Below are 17,432 nucleotides of genomic sequence, written 5' to 3'. Positions count from 1 at the left end.
CTTCCCCTAAGCCCTGCATATTAGGTTTCTATTGCTGCACAAAAGTGATGACAAATCACAAACTTAGCCCCTAAAAACAAGACCCGTTATTTCAGAATCCTGTAGACCAGAAGTCCAGGCAGGCTCAGCTGAATTCTCTGATTAGGGTTCCGCAAGACCTAAATCACGGTGTTAACCAGGCTGGGCTCTTATCTGGAAGCTCTGGGAAAGATCAGCTTCCACACTCATTCTCTTTGTTGACAGAATTTGGCTTCTTACGGTTGTAGGACTGAGGTCCCCATTTCCTTGCTATGTATCAGCTGAGGGCTGCTCCCTGCTCTTTGTACAAGTCCCCTTCTATCTTCAGAGCCAGCAGAGGCATGCTGAGCCTTCATGCTTTGAATCTCTTTACCCCTTCTGCTAATAGCTTAATAAAACTCCTTTTAAAGGGTTCACATTATTAGACCAGACCCACCCATATAGTCTTCCATTTGCCATATGAGGTAGCGTAACTGCAGGAGTAGCACCTCCTCAGAGTTGAAGCCTCTACTCCCACTCAAAAGGGAGACAGTTGCACAAGGGCAAAAGTCACTGGGGTTTTTCAGAGAATCCTACCCACCACACCCATCTTGCAAGATGGGATAGAAACAGCCCCCTGCCCCAACTTCTGTGAGACCTTGGGTCAGTAACCTCCTCTTTTCGGTCCAGTTTCCTCATCTGTAAAATGGGGTAAGGTGGTGGATAAAATCTAAATCCCTCCCATATCTCACATACTGATTATGAGGCAAGAAGACAGAGCATCTGCCCCTTTGGACTTCAGGGGCCCCACTGCTCAGGATTTGCCTAACCCTTCCAGAAACACTCCTGCAGGTCTGCGAAAGGGCCTTACTGGGAAAAGCAGTACAGCCACACGACAGGAAACCTGGGTTCGATCCCTGGGCTGGTAAGATCCCCTGGAGAAGGGAATGGCTAACCACACTCCAATATTCTTGCCTGGAGAATTCTATGGGCAGAGGAGCCTGGTGGGCTACAGACAGACCATGGGGTTACAAAGAGTCAGACACGGCTGAGCAACTAACACGCACACACAGCAGAGCCAAGGTGCCCAGTGTAAGAGGCCCAGCCACCTAGCTGGGCTGGGCTGTTGGGAAGTAGCCACTTCTGTTGGCCAGAGACTATGGGTGTCTGTGAAGCCCCACAGACTAGAGTGGGTCCCCCCTGGAGTCTTCACAGGGCAAGGTAGCCTACACCTAGTTGATGGAGAAGAGGGGCAAAGACCAGGTCCCTTCCCCCCACCTCTCACCTGGTGCCGACCTTCAGAATCCACCTCCCAGATCCATCCTAACTGCTCCCAGTCTCAGCCTCTGGGTCTCCAAAATGCCTTCGTGGCCTCTTCCTGCCCCTCCCGCCCAGACCCTGCTGGGCAGGGGTAGTTGATCCCAGCATCCCAGACCCTCTGGAGTATTCTTGCCCAGGGATGGGTCTGGGGTCTCAGGAGTGTGTCCTCTAGGAGCCCAATCAATCATCCCACATTCCCCACACCCTCCACCCCTTGTAGTAACACAGCCCCTCTTTTCTCAGGCTCCCACCAAGGCGTGGTGGAGGGGCTGGAAGGAGACCCACCCCAACTCTATCCGAGCGCAGGAGCTGGGTAAGAGGCGGGGAAATGAATATTAATTTATCATGATTAGGCAAATCCGGCAGGGAGAGCCGATTCTGGAGGAGGCTAAAAAGATGAATTTCAGCAATAAAATTAAATAAGGACGGACGAGCGGCCCCTCCTCCCTCCCGCTTTGCTGATCTCTCTCTTTCTTACAATTTATGAGGCCAATTATGAAGATGAGGTTGGAAGTTCCTGGAACTTCACTAAATGCAAACGGCGGTCCCTGCTGTTCCCATCAAATTAATTAACCGCGTGCTATTGATGGCCGCTCAAGGCTGACGCAGGCGGCCCACCCTGCGGCCGCCTCCAGGACACAAGAACTCAGAGTCCAGAGCCCATCGGGCCTCCACCACCTTCTGCAGTCCCTACCCAGCACCACAGGGACTCTGGGGACCCCCAATCCAGCCCCAAGCCCTGCCCAGAGCCTTTAAGGACCCTGGGGCATGCACACCGAGGTCGAGATTGGTGGATACACTGACACACACCCGGCTTGTCCACACACATGTGCAAATGTAGAGTCATGAGCCTGCAGCACCCAAACACGGGCCCAGCGATGTATTTTAGGCACACAGGCAAATGGCCCCGCAGTTAGACAAGGGCACAGTGGCAGCCTTGCTGAGGGAACCAGACAGAGCCCGGTGGGTGAGGGCGGTAGGGCTCAGGGTGTCTTGCTGCTGGAGGAACACGATGTCTGGGGCCATTTGCCCGCTCCATCAGCACCAGGCCCCCAGGTCCAGCAGAGTGAAGGGTCAGACAGAGGTTCCATAGTCACTCAAGCACCACGCAGTGGCCCATGGCCTGGTGCCAGAGCCCTGCCGAAAGTCCCTCCACCACTGGGTCCTCTCCTTACCTCTGGGATGTCTTTCAGGATGTTCCCTCTAGGCTTTTCACTGGAGCTCAGCTTCTGTACTTACCCCCACTTAGGGGACCAAGGCTGGCACCCCTGGTTCAGACAATAGGGGCGAGGCCCAGAGTCTCAGGCCAGTTTGGGGACTTCAGGCCTGAGGGTCCCCCAGTCCCAGAGCTCAGAAGCAGGGCTGCTCAGGTGTTCTGGAAAACTGTCTGGCTGGAGTCCGGACTAAAGGGCAGAGCTAACAGAGGGCTAAAGGTCTGGTGGCTGAGCCCCTCCTAGGCCTGGGGCAGCAGGTGCCCCAACAGCTGTAGCTGCCGTGTGGGGAGGGCCTGGAAAGGGGCTCTCCTGTTGGGGGAGTGGAGAGGGAGTAAGGCCAACGTCTTCTCCAAGCTGTCGTCCCTCGTCTGGGCAAGAGGCATCCCATTCTGTTCAAAGGGACATGAACTCATAACTCCCCTGTGGTGAAGCAGGACCAAGGGCCTGGGTTTCCCATTCCTTTACTCCTGGAGGACAGGACATAGCTGGGCCTGCCCTCCTCGCCATGTCCACTCTAGGCCTGGGAAACCTTGGCCCTGTGCCCACATTTGCTTCATGAGGAACAGCCAGAACCCAGGAGGAAAGTATGCCCTGGTCTTGTTCCCCTTTCAGTGGCAATGTTATCAACCCAGGCCTTGGGAAAAGATGGTTGTGGTTTAGTTACTAAGTTGTGTCTGACTCTTGCAATCCCATGGATTGTAGCCCCCCAAGCTCCTCTGTCCATGGGATTTCCATGGGATTTCCCAGGCAAGAATACTGGAGTGGGTTGTCATTTCCTTCTCCTGGGGATCTTCCCAACCGAGGAATCGAACCTGGGTCTCCTGCACTGCAGGCAGATTCTTTACCAACTGAGCTACAAGGGAAGTCAGGAAAAGATGAGGCTCCCAGGTTGGCAGGGTTGGGGCCAAGCAGCTCAGAGAGGATTGTGCCTTCGGCTCAAAGTGTCAGAGGGAAACTGGGAGCCTCAGACTGAGCACAGGGCAGCCCGTCCATGAGGACTGGGCCCCCAGCTTTGCCTACCACCTGCCTTTCCCCTACTCCAGGCATGGGGGGAGGCCCCTCCCCTTCCCCACACCCTACTGCACTTCCAGGGACCTCCTCTACCTCACAGCAGGGCCTGCTCATACCCACCATCCCTTCACTCACTTTGTACAGGGAAAGAACAAGACACACTCTGTGTACTGGTCCTCTATCACTGCAGTAACAAATTTCCACACACCCGATGGCTTAACACACCACCAAGTTCTATTGTTTAGCAGTCTGACACAGGTCTCCCCAGGATAAAACTGAGGTGTTGGCAGGGCTGCGTTCTGTTATGGAGGCTCTAGAGTAGGATCTGTTTCCTTGCTTCTTCCGGTTTCTAGAGGCTGCCCACATTCCATGGCTGGTAGCCCCGTTTATCTTTAAAGGCAGAAACATCACATCTCTCTGACCTTCCTTCCTTCATCACAGCTCTCTAATCTTAGCCAGGAAAGTTCTCCACTTTTAAGGACTCATGATTAGATTGGGCCTATTGGCTGATCTCCTCATTTCAAAATTCTTAATTAAATCTGCAACATCCCTTTCTTACCAAGTAGGGTAATATATTCACAGGTTCCAGAGAATAAACTGTGGATAAGTTTGGGAGACTGTTACCCTGCCAACCACACCTGTGGTCTGGCCAGAGACCACTGAAGCTCAGGGAGAGAGCAATGATGAGCTGAGCTGGAGGCAGGAAGCAGGCCCGCGGGGCCCTTCCTCCTCATTAGGACCAGGTGGTAAGTGGGTGGTGGTTTTGGGGTGCTCAGTTGTAAGACAGTATCTCGGTTCCCACCAGGGCTCCACAATCCAGTCTCCCTTCCAGCAGGATGGGGCACTGAGTTGAAAGTCTGCCCAGGAATCCATTTCAGGCTCTCAAGTGGCTGGTCGTACCCTTTTTTTAGTTTGGACTCAGAGAACTTCCCCCTCTGCCTAACTGGGCAGCCTTTCTCAGGACCAGAGTCCCTGCATTAGATATTCTCCCCGGCTCCAGTGTCCCTGAGAAGCCCAGAGGACACTGCCCTGAGGGTGGGTCTCTCTGGAGGGGGTGGGTACTCTTTTTAACCCATGATTTCCTGTTGCCCTTGCCAGGATGTAGGACCAGGAATCTGCATGGTTTGAAGGTGGTCTCCAGAATTCTGACTCTCAGGGAGGTTGGGGGTGGGGGAGAACCTCCCCTTCCTTCCTCTAAGAGATGGCAGGATGAGGGGCCAGGCCCCTGGTTCCAGACCCAGAAACCAGCACCATCCCTCCCTATGGTTCTGAAGACTTCCTGCGTGCAGGAAGTTATCCTGGGACCCACGGGTTCCTCTTTCTCCTTGTTCTGGAGGCCCTGCTCCTCTGGGGCTGGAGAGGCTGCTGAGCAGGCTGGGGCACTCAAGAGGGAAGTAGCAGCATCCACATTTGGATGCAGACACCCCAGGCTTTGGGCTTCTACCAGCTGCACCCCTTGCTAGGGATAGTGGCGGGCACGGAGACCCCAGTCCAGAGTAGACTAGCTGAGCTCCTAAGGGGCCGAAAGCAACCCTGACACCTGGGGGGCCCAGAGAGTCCCAGCTCTTCTTGTCCATTCCAGGGCCCAGGCAGCTACACCTCCCTGTAGGAAAAGCTCCGAGAGGCTCACCTGCCACGAACGCTTGTGCTGTGTGCGTGTGCTCTGCGACCCCAGGGACTGCAGTCCGCCAGGCTCCTCCATGGGATTTTAATGGCAAGAATACTGGAGTGGGTTGTCATTTCCTCCTCCAGGGAATATTCCTGAACCAGGGATCGAACTTGCATCCTGCATTAGCAGGAGGATTCTTTACCACTGAGCCACTGGGGAAGTCGCCCTTATGAAGCCTTCTAGTCCTCTGATGTGGCTTCTCTGGTTGGTACTGAGCTGTGAAAGGGGCCCCCCAGCCTCCGTGGCTTTTGATTCCTTCCCTGACATGACCCAGCAGCTGGACTTCAGGGCTCTGAGCGAGAGTTGGGCCCATTCTAAGCTTGCTGGGATCCCCTGACTGAGACCAGGCCAATAAACGCCAGCTCTAGGAGTTTGCAATTAGATGCAGGACTCGGGGCCCGCCCCTTCGCTGCTGCACAGCCAACACTCTGGCGGATCCCAACTCTGGCCCAGGCTCCTCGAAGCCACCTTCTCTTGCCTCTGAGCCGTATTACACTTGGTATGCCAAACCTTCCCACCCGACTGCTCCCCTCACCAAATCTTTCCTGTCCTGTAAGCTCCGGCCTCCAAAACCACCCTGATACCCCTAGCTGGCCTCTCCGAGCTGCTCAAACTAAGCCCCTCAGCTCGACTTTCAGTCCTCTACCAGCCTGGCCTTCTGATTCCCACCCGGCACACAGCATCCTCTCTAAAGCAGGTTTAGTTATCCCCAAAGAGAACGGTTTACCCTTTTCAAATAGGCTATTTCCTGCCAAGTTGCCCCTTGCCTCCTCCAGGCAGCACAGCGTTCCCGGACTGTCTCAGCCCTGTCAATGGCACACAGGTCACTTGTTACATTTGAAACTGTTCACTTTCACCGAGCCTTGTTACGTTTGTTCACATCCTTAGGTATTGCCTATTCTAGGACATGCTGATGGGTAGACAGGCCTAATTCCCGGCTCCACGAATCCTCCCTCTTAATGTCCACCCCTACTCCTTTCTGAGTTGTTCAGGAGCTGACTCAGGCCTGGCCCGTTTGGAGAACTGTTAACTTGCCTGGGTTCCCATTCACCTCCAGTCTCTGTCCCTTCCCAGGAGAAAGGCAGGCAGAGGCTACAGCAGCTCACAGACACACCAGGCAGGCTGAATCTCAAGAGCACTTTATTGGGCCCCTGGCCTTCAAATGCTGTCCTCGTTGACCCTGGGGCGCCCCCGCCCCACACTGCCAGCTGCACTGCTAGGGAGGTGGGTGGAGGAAGCATCTCGGAGCGGCTCGTTTGCTCTGAAGGGTCTTGGGTGATGCTGGGCCACAGTATTGTGCCTCTCCCCTGCAGCCCCCATCCCACCCCCAGTAGCTAGACCCTCCTTGGGGTAGAGAAGTGGGGATGCCTGGGCCTCCAAAGCAGGAAGCTGGCCCCAAGCCAGGTACCAGTTCCTGCCTAAAATGGGCAGGGGGCCATGTGCACAACTCTTCGAGGGCAATGGTGAGGTAGACAGGGTAACACCTGACCCTGCTGCAGAGAGCGCCAGGCCATCCTGGGAGCCAGGCTGGCCCTTCCCAAGCCCAGAGGAGCCAGTGGTTGACGCAGTGAGGTTCAGCCTGCTGAGGCTGGCTGAATGGCCAAGAGGGGCAGCCAGGTCACCAGTCCCGCTCGGCGGGTTCTCGGTAGGGCAGGCCTAAGAACCTGAAGACATCCTTCTCAGTGGGGGTGGGCAGCACTTGGCCAGAGCCCACCTTGAGGCCTTGGGCACTGCGGACCACAGCTGTGCTGAGGGCATGCTCTGACAAGCTCATGCCCTTGGTCTTGGCCAGAGCCCGCATGGAGCGGTTGAAGTGGGCAGAGCCGGTGAAGTAGAGCAGGGCGCAAGCGAGCTCGCTGTAGGGAACGACAATGATGTCCAGTCGTCGGTGCCGCCGCCCTGGCCCCGGGAGCTGGCACACACCCAGGTACTTCTGCTGCTGGCCATTCTCCTCGTGGCTCACCAGGTCATCCGTCAGGAACCCTGGCCCAACACAGGAGGGCGCTGGCAGGGTGGGGAGCCAGGGCCTGGGCTGCCCAGCCCAGGGCCGTCTGACCTCCCAGGCCTCTCCTGATTATCCCTGGGTCCTCTGTCCCCAGCTTGTCCATTTATTTGCAGGCTTTCTTCAGGCCTGTGTCCTTTTCTATAGAATATGCATAGTAACTCCTCCTATGGCCCACTCCCACCCGCTACACTGAGGGCATGGAAAGATCCGATGAACCCTTGACCTGTAGCACCTCTGGGAGGTGTGAGGAGCTGATTCATCTCTTCCCTGCAGTGGCTCTGGCCCCAGGGGAGAGGTGGGTTCTGGTGGAGCAGCCTCCCCTGCTTCCTGCCTAGGGGTGGAACTTTGAGGCTCTCTAGCCTGGGGGCCACCTTGCCCCTGCCCACCTGCTCACCTGGGGGTGGGGCTTATACCTTGCTGCCGGAGGCTGTCCAAGAGGCGGCTGAAAACGCCCTGGTGAGAGCGGCCATCCGGGTGGGTAAGCAGCACGTCCATGTCACCACAGGTTGCCTTTCCCCGACGGTATGAACCACATGCCACGCACAGCAGCCCGGGGTTGAGGGCCTGAGCTGCTTTCCGGACCTGGGAGAGGACAGTGAGGAGGGTGAGGGCTGTGGGCCTTCCCTGTCCCAGGAGCCCACACACCCCTTGGGTTCCAAGCCAATCCCTGGATGCAAGGTCCAGCCTGAGAGAGAGCCTCAAGGAACAGAAGAGGAGCTCCATCCACCCTGGGGAGCGTGCCTTGCTGGGACAGAAGAGAAGAAAACGCGCTCACACCACTGGGTGCAGCCTGGGGAGAGATGAGAAGGCTGTGCTCGGATTCTGAGGGAAGCTGTGGCTCTTTCCCTCTAGAGCTCTTCAAGAGCAGACAGACATACCTTCTCTGGGGTCTGCCCCAACCCATACACCCAAGTGTGTGAAGCTCCACTGAGTACAGAGGGCCAGGTGCCAAGGAGCCCTCAGCCAGGTCTTAGCAGCCCCAGGTATCTTTGGATTCAGAGCTAAATGCAGAGTGTGTGAGTTGGGGCTTGAAGCCTGACAGGTGGTTGGCAGGGTGCCCCTAGTCCAGGCCTCTGGGGAGACAGAACCCAGAAATATAATTGCATGTGTAGGGAAGGAAAGGAGAGAGCAAAGAGGGAGGGAAATCTGAGCCAGTGGCTACATCCTTACTTGGAGGAATGGGGCTCGGTGTGGAGGGAGCTGAGGCAGAGGGATCATGGTGCACTGAGTGGGTGGGGCCGAGGGTGGGTGCACTGGGTGGGTTAAGCCCATTAGTCTCCACACCAGAAACACTGAGGCCTTTCATATGCGGATAGCTTCCCAGTCTCTACCGCAGGACACTGAGATTTCTGGGACTTTGGATACTTCAATTCTCCTGACAGGCAGGCTTTGCTAATCCCCTCAACCCCCTTCTTGAGAGTGTGGGAGGAGGCCTAGGATGGATAATCCCATCAAAACCTCCTAAAACTGGAGAACTTAAATGGGGAGAGTGGACCCTTCTGCTCCAGTGGGTTGGGGCTGGAGGCTCGCTGGGGCATTCTCTGTGCCCAGACACCGTGGCTGAGTGACAGACAGGTCATCACTGGCACTAAGGCCCAGTGATGGGTGGACAAAGGCGCTTGCCTGTCCATCCCACACCAGCCTCATAGTCACGTGACTGGGAGAAGAGCTGGAGGGTGATTTTAGCTAAGCTGGGCCAGTCTCCAGGGAGTCCTGCCATATTAGCATCATAGGCCATAGTGAGCAAACCAGTCCCTAACCTTAATGCCAGCTGAACAAATGATACATCTCACCCTAAATGTACCCTAGTCTCCCTCTAATCTAGGTTTTACATGAATTTAACCCCTAACCCAACTGTAAACCAAACCCTAATCTTGGCCAAACCTTATTTCTAGGACAATCATAAATTTTAACGAAAAGCATCCAACACTAAGAAAACTCTACTAATTCAGGTCTAACCTTAACTTGACTCTGGATCTAGCTTTCCTCCAACCCCAAACCTAATCCTACTGGCACTGTGCCTTTACACCAATTCTAACCCAAACCTTGAACCAGCCTTCAGAGGGCTGCAGAAGGTATGTACTTCTGAAAAGAGATATACAACTTTGTGCATTTTTACAGATTGTGGACAGAGAAGAGTCCATGATTTTCATTAGGTTCTCAAAGAAGTTTGTGAGTCAAAAAATGTTAAGAACCTCTGCCCTGATCCACCCTACCCTAGCCCAGTTCAAATCCCAATATCTTCAAGTAGTTCTGACCATAATCCAGCTCTGATCAAGCCCTGACATTAACCCAGTCCTAACACCATCCTAGCACCTAAGCCAGGGCTAACTCTGCCTGATACTGAGACCCCTGCCCCAGAGAGCTAGTGCTGCAACCCTTCCCTACCTAAGCCAACTTGCTCTTTGCCCACTAGTTCCAGTCTCTGGCGGCCCACAGCTTCCTCTGCCTGCTGGGCTCCCCCACTGAGGGATCAGGAGTTCCTGGCTTTGAGCCAGGCCCTGACCCTATAGCAGTGGCTCTCCTTACTGCCCTGGGACACCTGCTTACTGTCTGCTCAATCTCTGCAGCTTCCTCCCTGGGCATGCGGTCTAGGAAGTCATCATAATGCTTCAGGCCAATGGCCTGCTGGGTAGTCAGACAGGCCTGGTTTCGGATGTCTTCTAAGCTCCGGAAACCCTGAAATAAAGAAGCCAGATGGGAAGGCTATGAGGATCCAGAACCAACGAAGAGACAGTGAATAAGCAGACACACAAGGTTTTCATCATCTCTAGACTCCAAGGAAAGCATGAGGCAGGAGCAAGCCCAGGGTCTGTAATCAGTGGGACTTGGGAAAGGCACGGGGCATGGAAGACACACCTCAACCCAGCCCTGCCCCTATCCTAAAACACTCATTCATCATCTCATCAATCTGGGGGTGATTCTGGGCATGGCTGGGTTTGGGAACCACTGTTCTGGATTCTCAGCCCCCAGGTCTGGTCTGCTCAGGAAGGCCCTTGTTTTTCTGGGGGACAGAGAAATATACTTCTTATCTCTGCCTACACCACAGACTAAGCCTCAAAGATACCAAACAGGGTAGTTCTGAGAGCCAAGGGAGGATCTGCATGGGCCCTGGTCCCTTTGAGAAGTGATCCCTCTCTAGTCTGGGTTCATTCTCATCAAAGCATAGGGCGAGAGAAGTGTGGGACAGGAGCTCTAAGATACAGTAAAACTGAAGTGGGGGCTAGGACAGGATGTGACCTGATGGTACCACATTTGGGCAGTCTTGGTTCCAGCTCCCCAGATGTTGGAGAAGAGCTCTAAGACAGGCACGCTTTCGCTGATGTGGTCTAGCTTCCGCAGATGCCCGCTCTCCAGGATCTCGACAATCTTCTCAGCCATCCGCTTTCCAATCCCAGGGATACCAAAGGCCTCCTAGGGGAAGAGGAGGCAGAGGCAGGAAGGAAAGGTGAGAAGGAAGGAAAGGTGAGAAGATGGGAGGAGCAGATTCAGCAGTGGGGAAACTGACTCCTTTAGCAGATGTCTTGAGTGAAAGCCAGTCTGGTTGGTGGGCAACTGATAGCTGTGTAAAGCTTGGGCACAGCTGAAGATGAGAAGTCTGGCTGGAGTGGGCTGAGTAACTTGTCTGCTGGTTCCCAGAGGATGGAGCTCAGCACAGGGAGCAGAGGAAGGGCAGCGGTGATGACACTGGGCAGCATCACCACAGCAGGGGGGCCCGTGTGAGGCTTTACCCTGTATCGGGTCCTGCACTACATGGGTCATCCCTTTGAGTCCTCACGGGAACACTGTGTTTGTTACTATTCTTAGTCCCTTTTTACTCATGAGGAGACTGATGCTCAGAGGATTTGAATAACTGGCTTAAAGTCAGGCAGTTAGTGAATAATGGGAACCAGAATTCAAACCCTGGCCTGTTGATCTTCAGAGACTCAACTTTCAAGCAACTTTTTTATTACGGAAAAACTCGAAAGTAAAAGAGTATACTGAACCCCACAGACCCAACACCCAGCTTTTGTAATTATCAAGATTTTTGCCAAGCTGCTTTCATTAATCTCCCTGTTTTCTTTTGTGAAAGTCCCAGACATCAGAAAATGTTAAGCCCTCCACCTGACCCCCACTACAGAAGACCCCCACCCAGCCCCCCACATGTCCTCCCCTGGCCCCCAGGTACCTGGTAGGAGGTGACAGGCTTGTGGAAGCTCTTCAGGGCATTGATGGCCTTGGCATAGCCCAGGGCCCTCCACTTGTCTCCCTGAACGCTGTAGGCTTTGGCCAGTACTTCCAGCTTCTCTGTGATATGGGGGTTGTGGTTGATTGCCTTCTGGCTTGAAGGCTGTGCACAGACCCACTTATCCAGGCTCTCGGGGGCTGGGCTAGGCTCACCATCTCCCTCAAAGGGGGTGGGGTAGCGGCCGCTGATCAGGGCTTCCAGATCAGCAGCGCTAACCTGGGTCTCTTCCCCGTCACTGGCTTCACCATCAGAGCTGGTCTTGAGATAGGGAAGGAGAAGAGACAGTAAGTTCATGCCGCCCATGAGGAGGGCTCCTTCGAGGTGGGGGCTGAGTTTCCTAGTCAGACCCAAGTATGATGCTGGGTTTTCTGCAACAGACCTGGATCTCCTTAAGTGTGGGGCCGTGTTCCACCTGGCTTCCCCTAGTGCCCAGCCCTAGGATCCCCAGTGAAATGTGGTAGATAGGCAAATACAGGAGTGATGAACGCTGGGAAGAATTAAAAGACTTCTCAATAAAGACAGCCGTCCTCTCTCAGGGGCCTGAAACTTTCTGAACACCAGGCCCTCCCTGTTTCTGTGATCTAGTTCCCAGGAGAAGGGAGCCGTGGGGGCTGGGAGACTCCTGACCTGGGCTTGGATGCTTGCAACCGCATCTGCCCTCCAGGAAGGAGATACAGGTCTGGTGGGAGGTCGGGAAGGAGACAGGGCTGTCCTGGGCTGAGCCTCACCAGCTCCAGGAGGCGTAAAAGAGACTTGGTCTGTCTTGCTGAGCTGTGCTTGATCCAGGTACCTGCAGGATGGTGATGGCAGGTTAAGACACCAGAGTCTCACCACATATCTGTTTCCAATCCTTGTCGACTCTGAAATCTTTTTTTTTTTAATGTGTCTAATTAAGACAATGAGAGTTTAATAGCTCAAGAAAACATTTGAGGAAAGACTTGGACCAGCCCACCTCTTGGGGGTGAAGATGCCGAATCCTGCTGTGTCCACCAGCCTTCTCTCCTGCAGGCACGAGCTCAGCCAGGCTGACTTCACCAGCTGAGCACCTGGGGGCAGCTGGGGCAGTCTAAGGAGGCGGAGGGCTCGCTCACAGTCCATGCCTTCATCCACCACAATGTGAGTGACCCCTGGGGCCTGAGCAGGGCATATCTGGCCACCATGCTGGACAATCTGCTTCTCAAAGAGTTCTGCCCGGGCTCTCCCAATGCCGGTGGGCAGAACATGCACCCGCACGGAGCTCAGCCACTCTGTGGAGGGGGCATCCAGACGCCTGCTGTCATACTCAGACATGATCCAAATGAACCCTTCACAGTCCCCTTCCCCCAGTCATTTTCCTCCACCCTGCCTTCTGGGCATTCCACCACAGTATACAGTTAATTTCCTCATGGGCCATCGCCTGATATAACAGGCAAAGATTCTGATACGTCCTGTTCCCTGATGTAACCTAGAACTGTGTCTGGCACATTGCAGGGAGCCTATAAATCACTTCATTTGATCATTTATTCTTTCAACACATATTAATAGACACTTATTATGTATCAGGCACAAGGCACATGCTTTGCTACTATAGTAGGCCTCACAGTCTAATATATTCCCCTCTCCCAACCCAGCCTACCATGTAAGTTTTTGCCATCTATTTGTCACTTTGGCTGCAAAATAGCATAACTCTGGGGACCTGAGAAGGATCCCCTCCCCTCACCAGCAGGCAGCTTCCTAGAGGAAAGGATTGTATCGGTCATTTCCTTAGGGACCAGGGGGTAGTTTCTGATTTATAGAGGCCTCGGCGTGTGGTAGAAGATGAAAGAGCAAGTCACCTGTCGAAGACTGGGGACCAAGTTTAGGACAAGGGAGGTACAAACAAACCTGCAGGCTCTGGGTGGGCAGAGTTAGCTGTCGTATCTGATTCTGGGCATGAAAGATGTAAGAAGCCTGAGGCTCAAGCACATGAGGGCCCTAAGGGTGGGTCCACTCACCTCCTGCTGCTTCTCTGTCTTCCCTCTTGGGAATCTTTGCAAGAGCTGTTGATGATGGATTGGTGTGAATTTTCTTCCGCTTGGGAAATGCCTTCAAGATGCCCTTGGGGTCCATTGAGGTATGGCTGGACCCAAGCCTTTCTGTTGGAAGGTTGATCAGGGCAGTTGTCATGTGCAACCCAGACTTGGGGCTCCCCAACCCCTCTATGAAGGTGGGGTCTCTACTGACAACAGTTTGGGGACAGTAGCCAAGTTCCCAGGAGTCTCACAAAACCCAACTAAACTTGGCTTAGCCTAGCTCTACACATGGACAAAGGAGCCTGGTAGGCTACAATCCATAGGGCCACAAAGAGTCAGACACTACTGAAGTGACTTAGCATGCACAATCACCAGTCTTTCAGAATACTGGGGAAAATAAGAAGAGTGGAAATATCCAGGGAACTTTTGAAGGGGGAACAAATGACATCATGGGCTTCCCTGGTGGCTCAGATGGTAAAGAATCTGCCTGCAATGTGGGAGACGGGAGTTTGATCCTCGGGTCCGGAAGATCCCCAGAAGGGAATGGCTATCCACTTCTTCCCCTGAGAATTCCATGGACAGAAAAGCCCGATGGGCTACAGTCCATGGGGTCCAAGGAGTCAGACAGGACTCAGCGACTCCCACTTTCACTTTCAAAGGGTATCATTCCTCAGGGGGCTGCTTTGAAGATTAACTGTGCAGTATCTGCTCCTGCTGCATTCCACTTCCAAAAAGCTTTACGAAAATGGGATACCAGACTAGGAACCGGCTCCATCTTTAGGGAGTGGGGATTGGTGGTGGGGGCGAGGGGGAACCTGTTTATCTTTCTCTACCCGCATCACAGGCCCGCAGAGGAAAACGGGGAGGGTTGGGGTGGCTGGTGGAGTTTAGGGAGCCGGGGTGAGGAACGCCCTGCACCTGCTCTGGTCTTGGACCTCTCGGCACCGGAACGCGCAGGTCCGCAGCTGCAGGGAGACGCACGACTGCAGCAGGTGTGGGGCGCCTTCCGGGACTGTGGAGTCTTGGCCTCACAGCTGGGGGTGGAGAAGACGCTGGCAGGTGTGAGGCACCCGCCGCGTACCGCAGCTGCCGCGCGCCAGGGACTCCCTGGGTGGGGCTAGGGGAGCGCTGGACTGTCCGGATCCTGTCCTGAGGATTCCTCCCCACTCCCCAGATTTGGTACAGAATAGGGTCAACTCCGGACCCGACGGGTCACCGGGGATGGACAGGCATAAACTACTTACCAGAGCAGCCAATGAGAGCAGACGGAGGGCGCGGGGTTCGCGGGGTGGGAACAGGCCAATGCCCAGAACATCTTCCGGGTCATCCGGAAGTGACCCTGGGCGGAACGGTTGCCATGGCAGTGGCCAGGCACGCGGCTCGTTGGAGGGAAGATGGCGGTGACCGGCTGGCTGGAGAGTCTGCGGGCGGCAGAGAAGACGGCGCTGCTGCAAGACGGTAACTCGAGCCCCCCCCCCACCCCCAATCCGCGAGCACCTTGTTCCTTTCCACCAGGGTCCAGCCCTCCGCGCTGGCGCCCCGGGACGGGCCCAGCCCTGAGGGTAAGGCTGGAAGGTCGCAGCCTCCTGCCAGGGCAAGTTCTGCATTTGCAGATGAAGAAACCGAGGCTCATATAGATGAGGCGACTGGAACACCCTTCTCTGAACACCCCTAGTTTCCTCCACACTACCTCGCTCCTCTCTGCGTTCTGTTACTAATAAATAATTCTTTTCATGTTCACTATGTCATTTGCTCTTCACCGCAGCCCCGAGAGGCTGTTTTCCACTCTGTTTTACAGAAGAGGAAACTGAAATCCAGGATTTTAGGTTGGCTGCAGCTCCCCCAGTCAGTGGTAAAAGTGGATCTTGACCTGGGATCCCATGAACCCCAGTCTGGAGATGTGTCATAAGAGACGCAGGACACCTGCGCTGTAGTTAGGACTTTGCCTTTAATTTAGCGTGGGCTCCCCAGTCGGCCTCTTATATTTGAACCTCACTTTCCTCATCTGTAAAATGAGGTGAATTGATTATCTCTGTTATCTCTGAGGTCCTTTGCACTTGTAATGTTATGTTTGTAAGTGAACTTCTACATGTTCCTTGGGTCTTTAAAGGAGACAAAGCAACGCTTCCCGCCCCACCCCACCCCCTCCCCCGCCACTTCCCCCATTCCTGCTGGTTCTGGAAGAGGTAGACACAGGGGTATGGAATTCTGACTTTCTAACACCCTAGGATTGGCCAGTGCTTGACGGTCCCTTCCTGGACCCACTTGGCAGCCAGAATGAATTCGGTCTGAATTCCTTGTAGCTTTCAGGAAACTGGCAGGGACTGAAATCCACAGATAGAGGCCAGTCAAGAAAGCTTGGAAAGTGAAATCAGCTGGTCATTTGCTCCTTTATTCAGGCAGCATTTAGGGATGCTTTTACTGTGTGTTAAGTTGTGTGCTAGAGCAGATAGAAAACGACATGTTTCAGGAGTTCCCATAGTGGTCAAGAAAAAAAAGGTAAATAAATGAGAGAGTATGTGTTAAGTAGAAGTTGGACTTTTCTATAGAATGCCATGAGAGCACAGAGGTGGAAATGGTTCTTTCAGGAAGATCTGACAGAACAGGTGATGTTCATGGGCCCTAAAGGATAGATAGGTGTTTGCTAAGTGGAGAAGAGGGGATAGTTATTCCACCAAGAGTAACTCACACGTGAAGACACAGAGGTGTTAAAGTGTGTGGATGATTCCTAGGGGCATAACAAAACATTTAGTGAGGTTCAAGCCTTTACCCAGTCAGTCCTAATATCTACCTACACTCTGTCAGGTCCTGGGTGCTAGGATGCAAGAGTGAATAAAAGGTCCCTTTTCTCGAGGAGTGTTAAGGGGAAATGGTAGAACATGAAAAGAAATTGCAGAGAAGTTGGAGTTGTGATAGATCTCCTTTGCCAAACTAAAGATTTTGAACATTATCTCATAGGACGGTGAGATTTGTTTTTATTGGAAGAAGTACATAACATATAGTCACCATTTTAGCCTTTTTTAAGTGTAGTTTTGTGGCATTAAGTATATTCACATGGTTGTGCCCCCATTGCCACTATCCATCTCCAGAAGGTTCATTTTCAGCTGCAACTCCATACCCATTAGCTACTAACTCCTCAGCTGAAACTCTGTATCCATTAAACACTACTCCTCAGTCTCCTTATCTTCGGCCCTTGGCAATCGCCATTCTACTTTCTATCTTCATGAGTTTGGTTACAGCACGGACCTCATATAAGTGGAGTATATGATATTCGTTGTTTTGTGACTGGCTTATTTCACTTAGCATAATGTCTTCAAAATTCATCCATGTTGTTGCATGTGGAAATGAGGAAATGTCATTTGTTGCATGAGGAAATTTTGATTTCCTCCCTTTTTAAAGCTGAATAACATTCTTCCATTGTATGTATGAATATACCACATTTTGTTTATCCACTGGTGTGTCAGTGGACACTTGAGTTGCTTCCACTTCTTAAAAAATTAATTTTATGAATTTTTATTAGAGTATAGTTGCTTAACAACGTTGTATTTGTATCTGCTGTACAGCAAAGTGAAATCAGCTATTCATGTACTCCCTCGCTTTTGGATTTCCTTCCCATTTAGGTCACCACAGAGCATTCTGTAGAGTTCCCTATGCTATACAGTAGGTTTTCATTAGTTATCTATTTTTGCATAGTATTATATACATGTCAATTCTAACCTCCCAATTCCTCCCCAGTCCCCCCTTGATATCCGTACATTTGTTCCCTACGTCTGTGTCTCTACTTCTGCTTTGCAAAAGCATGTGTGTATGCTTAGTGGCTCAGTTGTGTCCAACTCTTTGCAACCCCATGGACTATAGCCCACCAAGCTCCTCTGTCCATGAAATTTTTCAGGCCAGAATGCTGGAGTGGGTTGCCATTTTCTCCTCCCAGGGATCTTCCAAACCCAAGGATTGAACTGGTGTCTTCTATGTTAGCAGGTGGATTCTTTACCACTGA

The 17,432-nt window shown here is 53.1% G+C and overlaps 2 protein-coding genes across 5 annotated transcripts in view; one reads left to right on the top strand and one right to left on the bottom strand.

The window, feature by feature from the left end:
• Positions 1 to 6,334: 6,334 nt before the first annotated feature.
• On the bottom strand, positions 6,335 to 14,787 carry POLL (DNA polymerase lambda). Of its 3 annotated transcripts, XM_070363512.1 has the most exons (11): positions 14,680 to 14,755; positions 14,354 to 14,469; positions 13,418 to 13,558; positions 12,397 to 12,691; positions 12,072 to 12,234; positions 11,597 to 11,702; positions 11,385 to 11,503; positions 10,457 to 10,630; positions 9,767 to 9,895; positions 7,630 to 7,798; positions 6,335 to 7,194 (listed from the first exon to the last, which is right to left on the bottom strand). In XM_070363512.1, the coding sequence occupies exons 1-11, from the start codon at positions 14,748 to 14,750 to the stop codon at positions 6,830 to 6,832; spliced, it is 1,848 nt and encodes a 615-aa protein (XP_070219613.1). In that variant the 5' UTR covers positions 14,751 to 14,755; the 3' UTR covers positions 6,335 to 6,829. The 3 variants fall into 3 exon arrangements, with proteins under 3 accessions (XP_070219613.1, XP_070219612.1, XP_005888151.1); XM_070363511.1 differs by having other exon boundaries at positions 11,385 to 11,702; positions 14,680 to 14,753; XM_005888089.3 differs by lacking the exon at positions 14,354 to 14,469 and having other exon boundaries at positions 11,385 to 11,702; positions 14,680 to 14,787.
• Positions 14,763 to 17,432, top strand: part of DPCD (deleted in primary ciliary dyskinesia homolog (mouse)) — a 22,137-nt gene continuing 19,467 nt past the window's right edge. For both annotated transcript variants that reach the window (XM_070363518.1, XM_070363517.1), the window contains exon 1: positions 14,763 to 14,893. In XM_070363518.1, the coding sequence (XP_070219619.1) occupies positions 14,830 to 14,893 (64 nt within the window). In that variant the 5' untranslated portion in view covers positions 14,763 to 14,829. The remainder of the gene's footprint in view (positions 14,894 to 17,432) is intronic.

The sequence above is a fragment of the Bos mutus genome, chromosome 26 (assembly GCF_027580195.1).
Source record: "Bos mutus isolate GX-2022 chromosome 26, NWIPB_WYAK_1.1, whole genome shotgun sequence".
NCBI lineage: Eukaryota > Metazoa > Chordata > Mammalia > Artiodactyla > Bovidae > Bos > Bos mutus.
Note: the sequence above shows the minus strand (reverse complement) of the source record. Positions and strands in the feature narration are given on the sequence as shown.

What these genes read in the sequence shown, in the direction of transcription:
- POLL (XM_070363511.1), bottom strand. Translation starts at nt 14,750, where the DNA reads ATGTTCTGGGCATTGGCCTGTTCCCACCCCGCGAACCCCGCGCCCTCC. An exon ending in TGCTCTCATTGGCTGCTCTG is followed by an intron (nt 14,470 to 14,679) that starts GTAAGTAGTTTA and finishes CTCCACCCCCAG; the next exon opens with CTGTGAGGCCAAGACTCCAC. An exon ending in CCCAAATGTGGTACCATCAG is followed by an intron (nt 9,896 to 10,456) that starts GTCACATCCTGT and finishes TCTTTATTTCAG; the next exon opens with GGTTTCCGGAGCTTAGAAGA.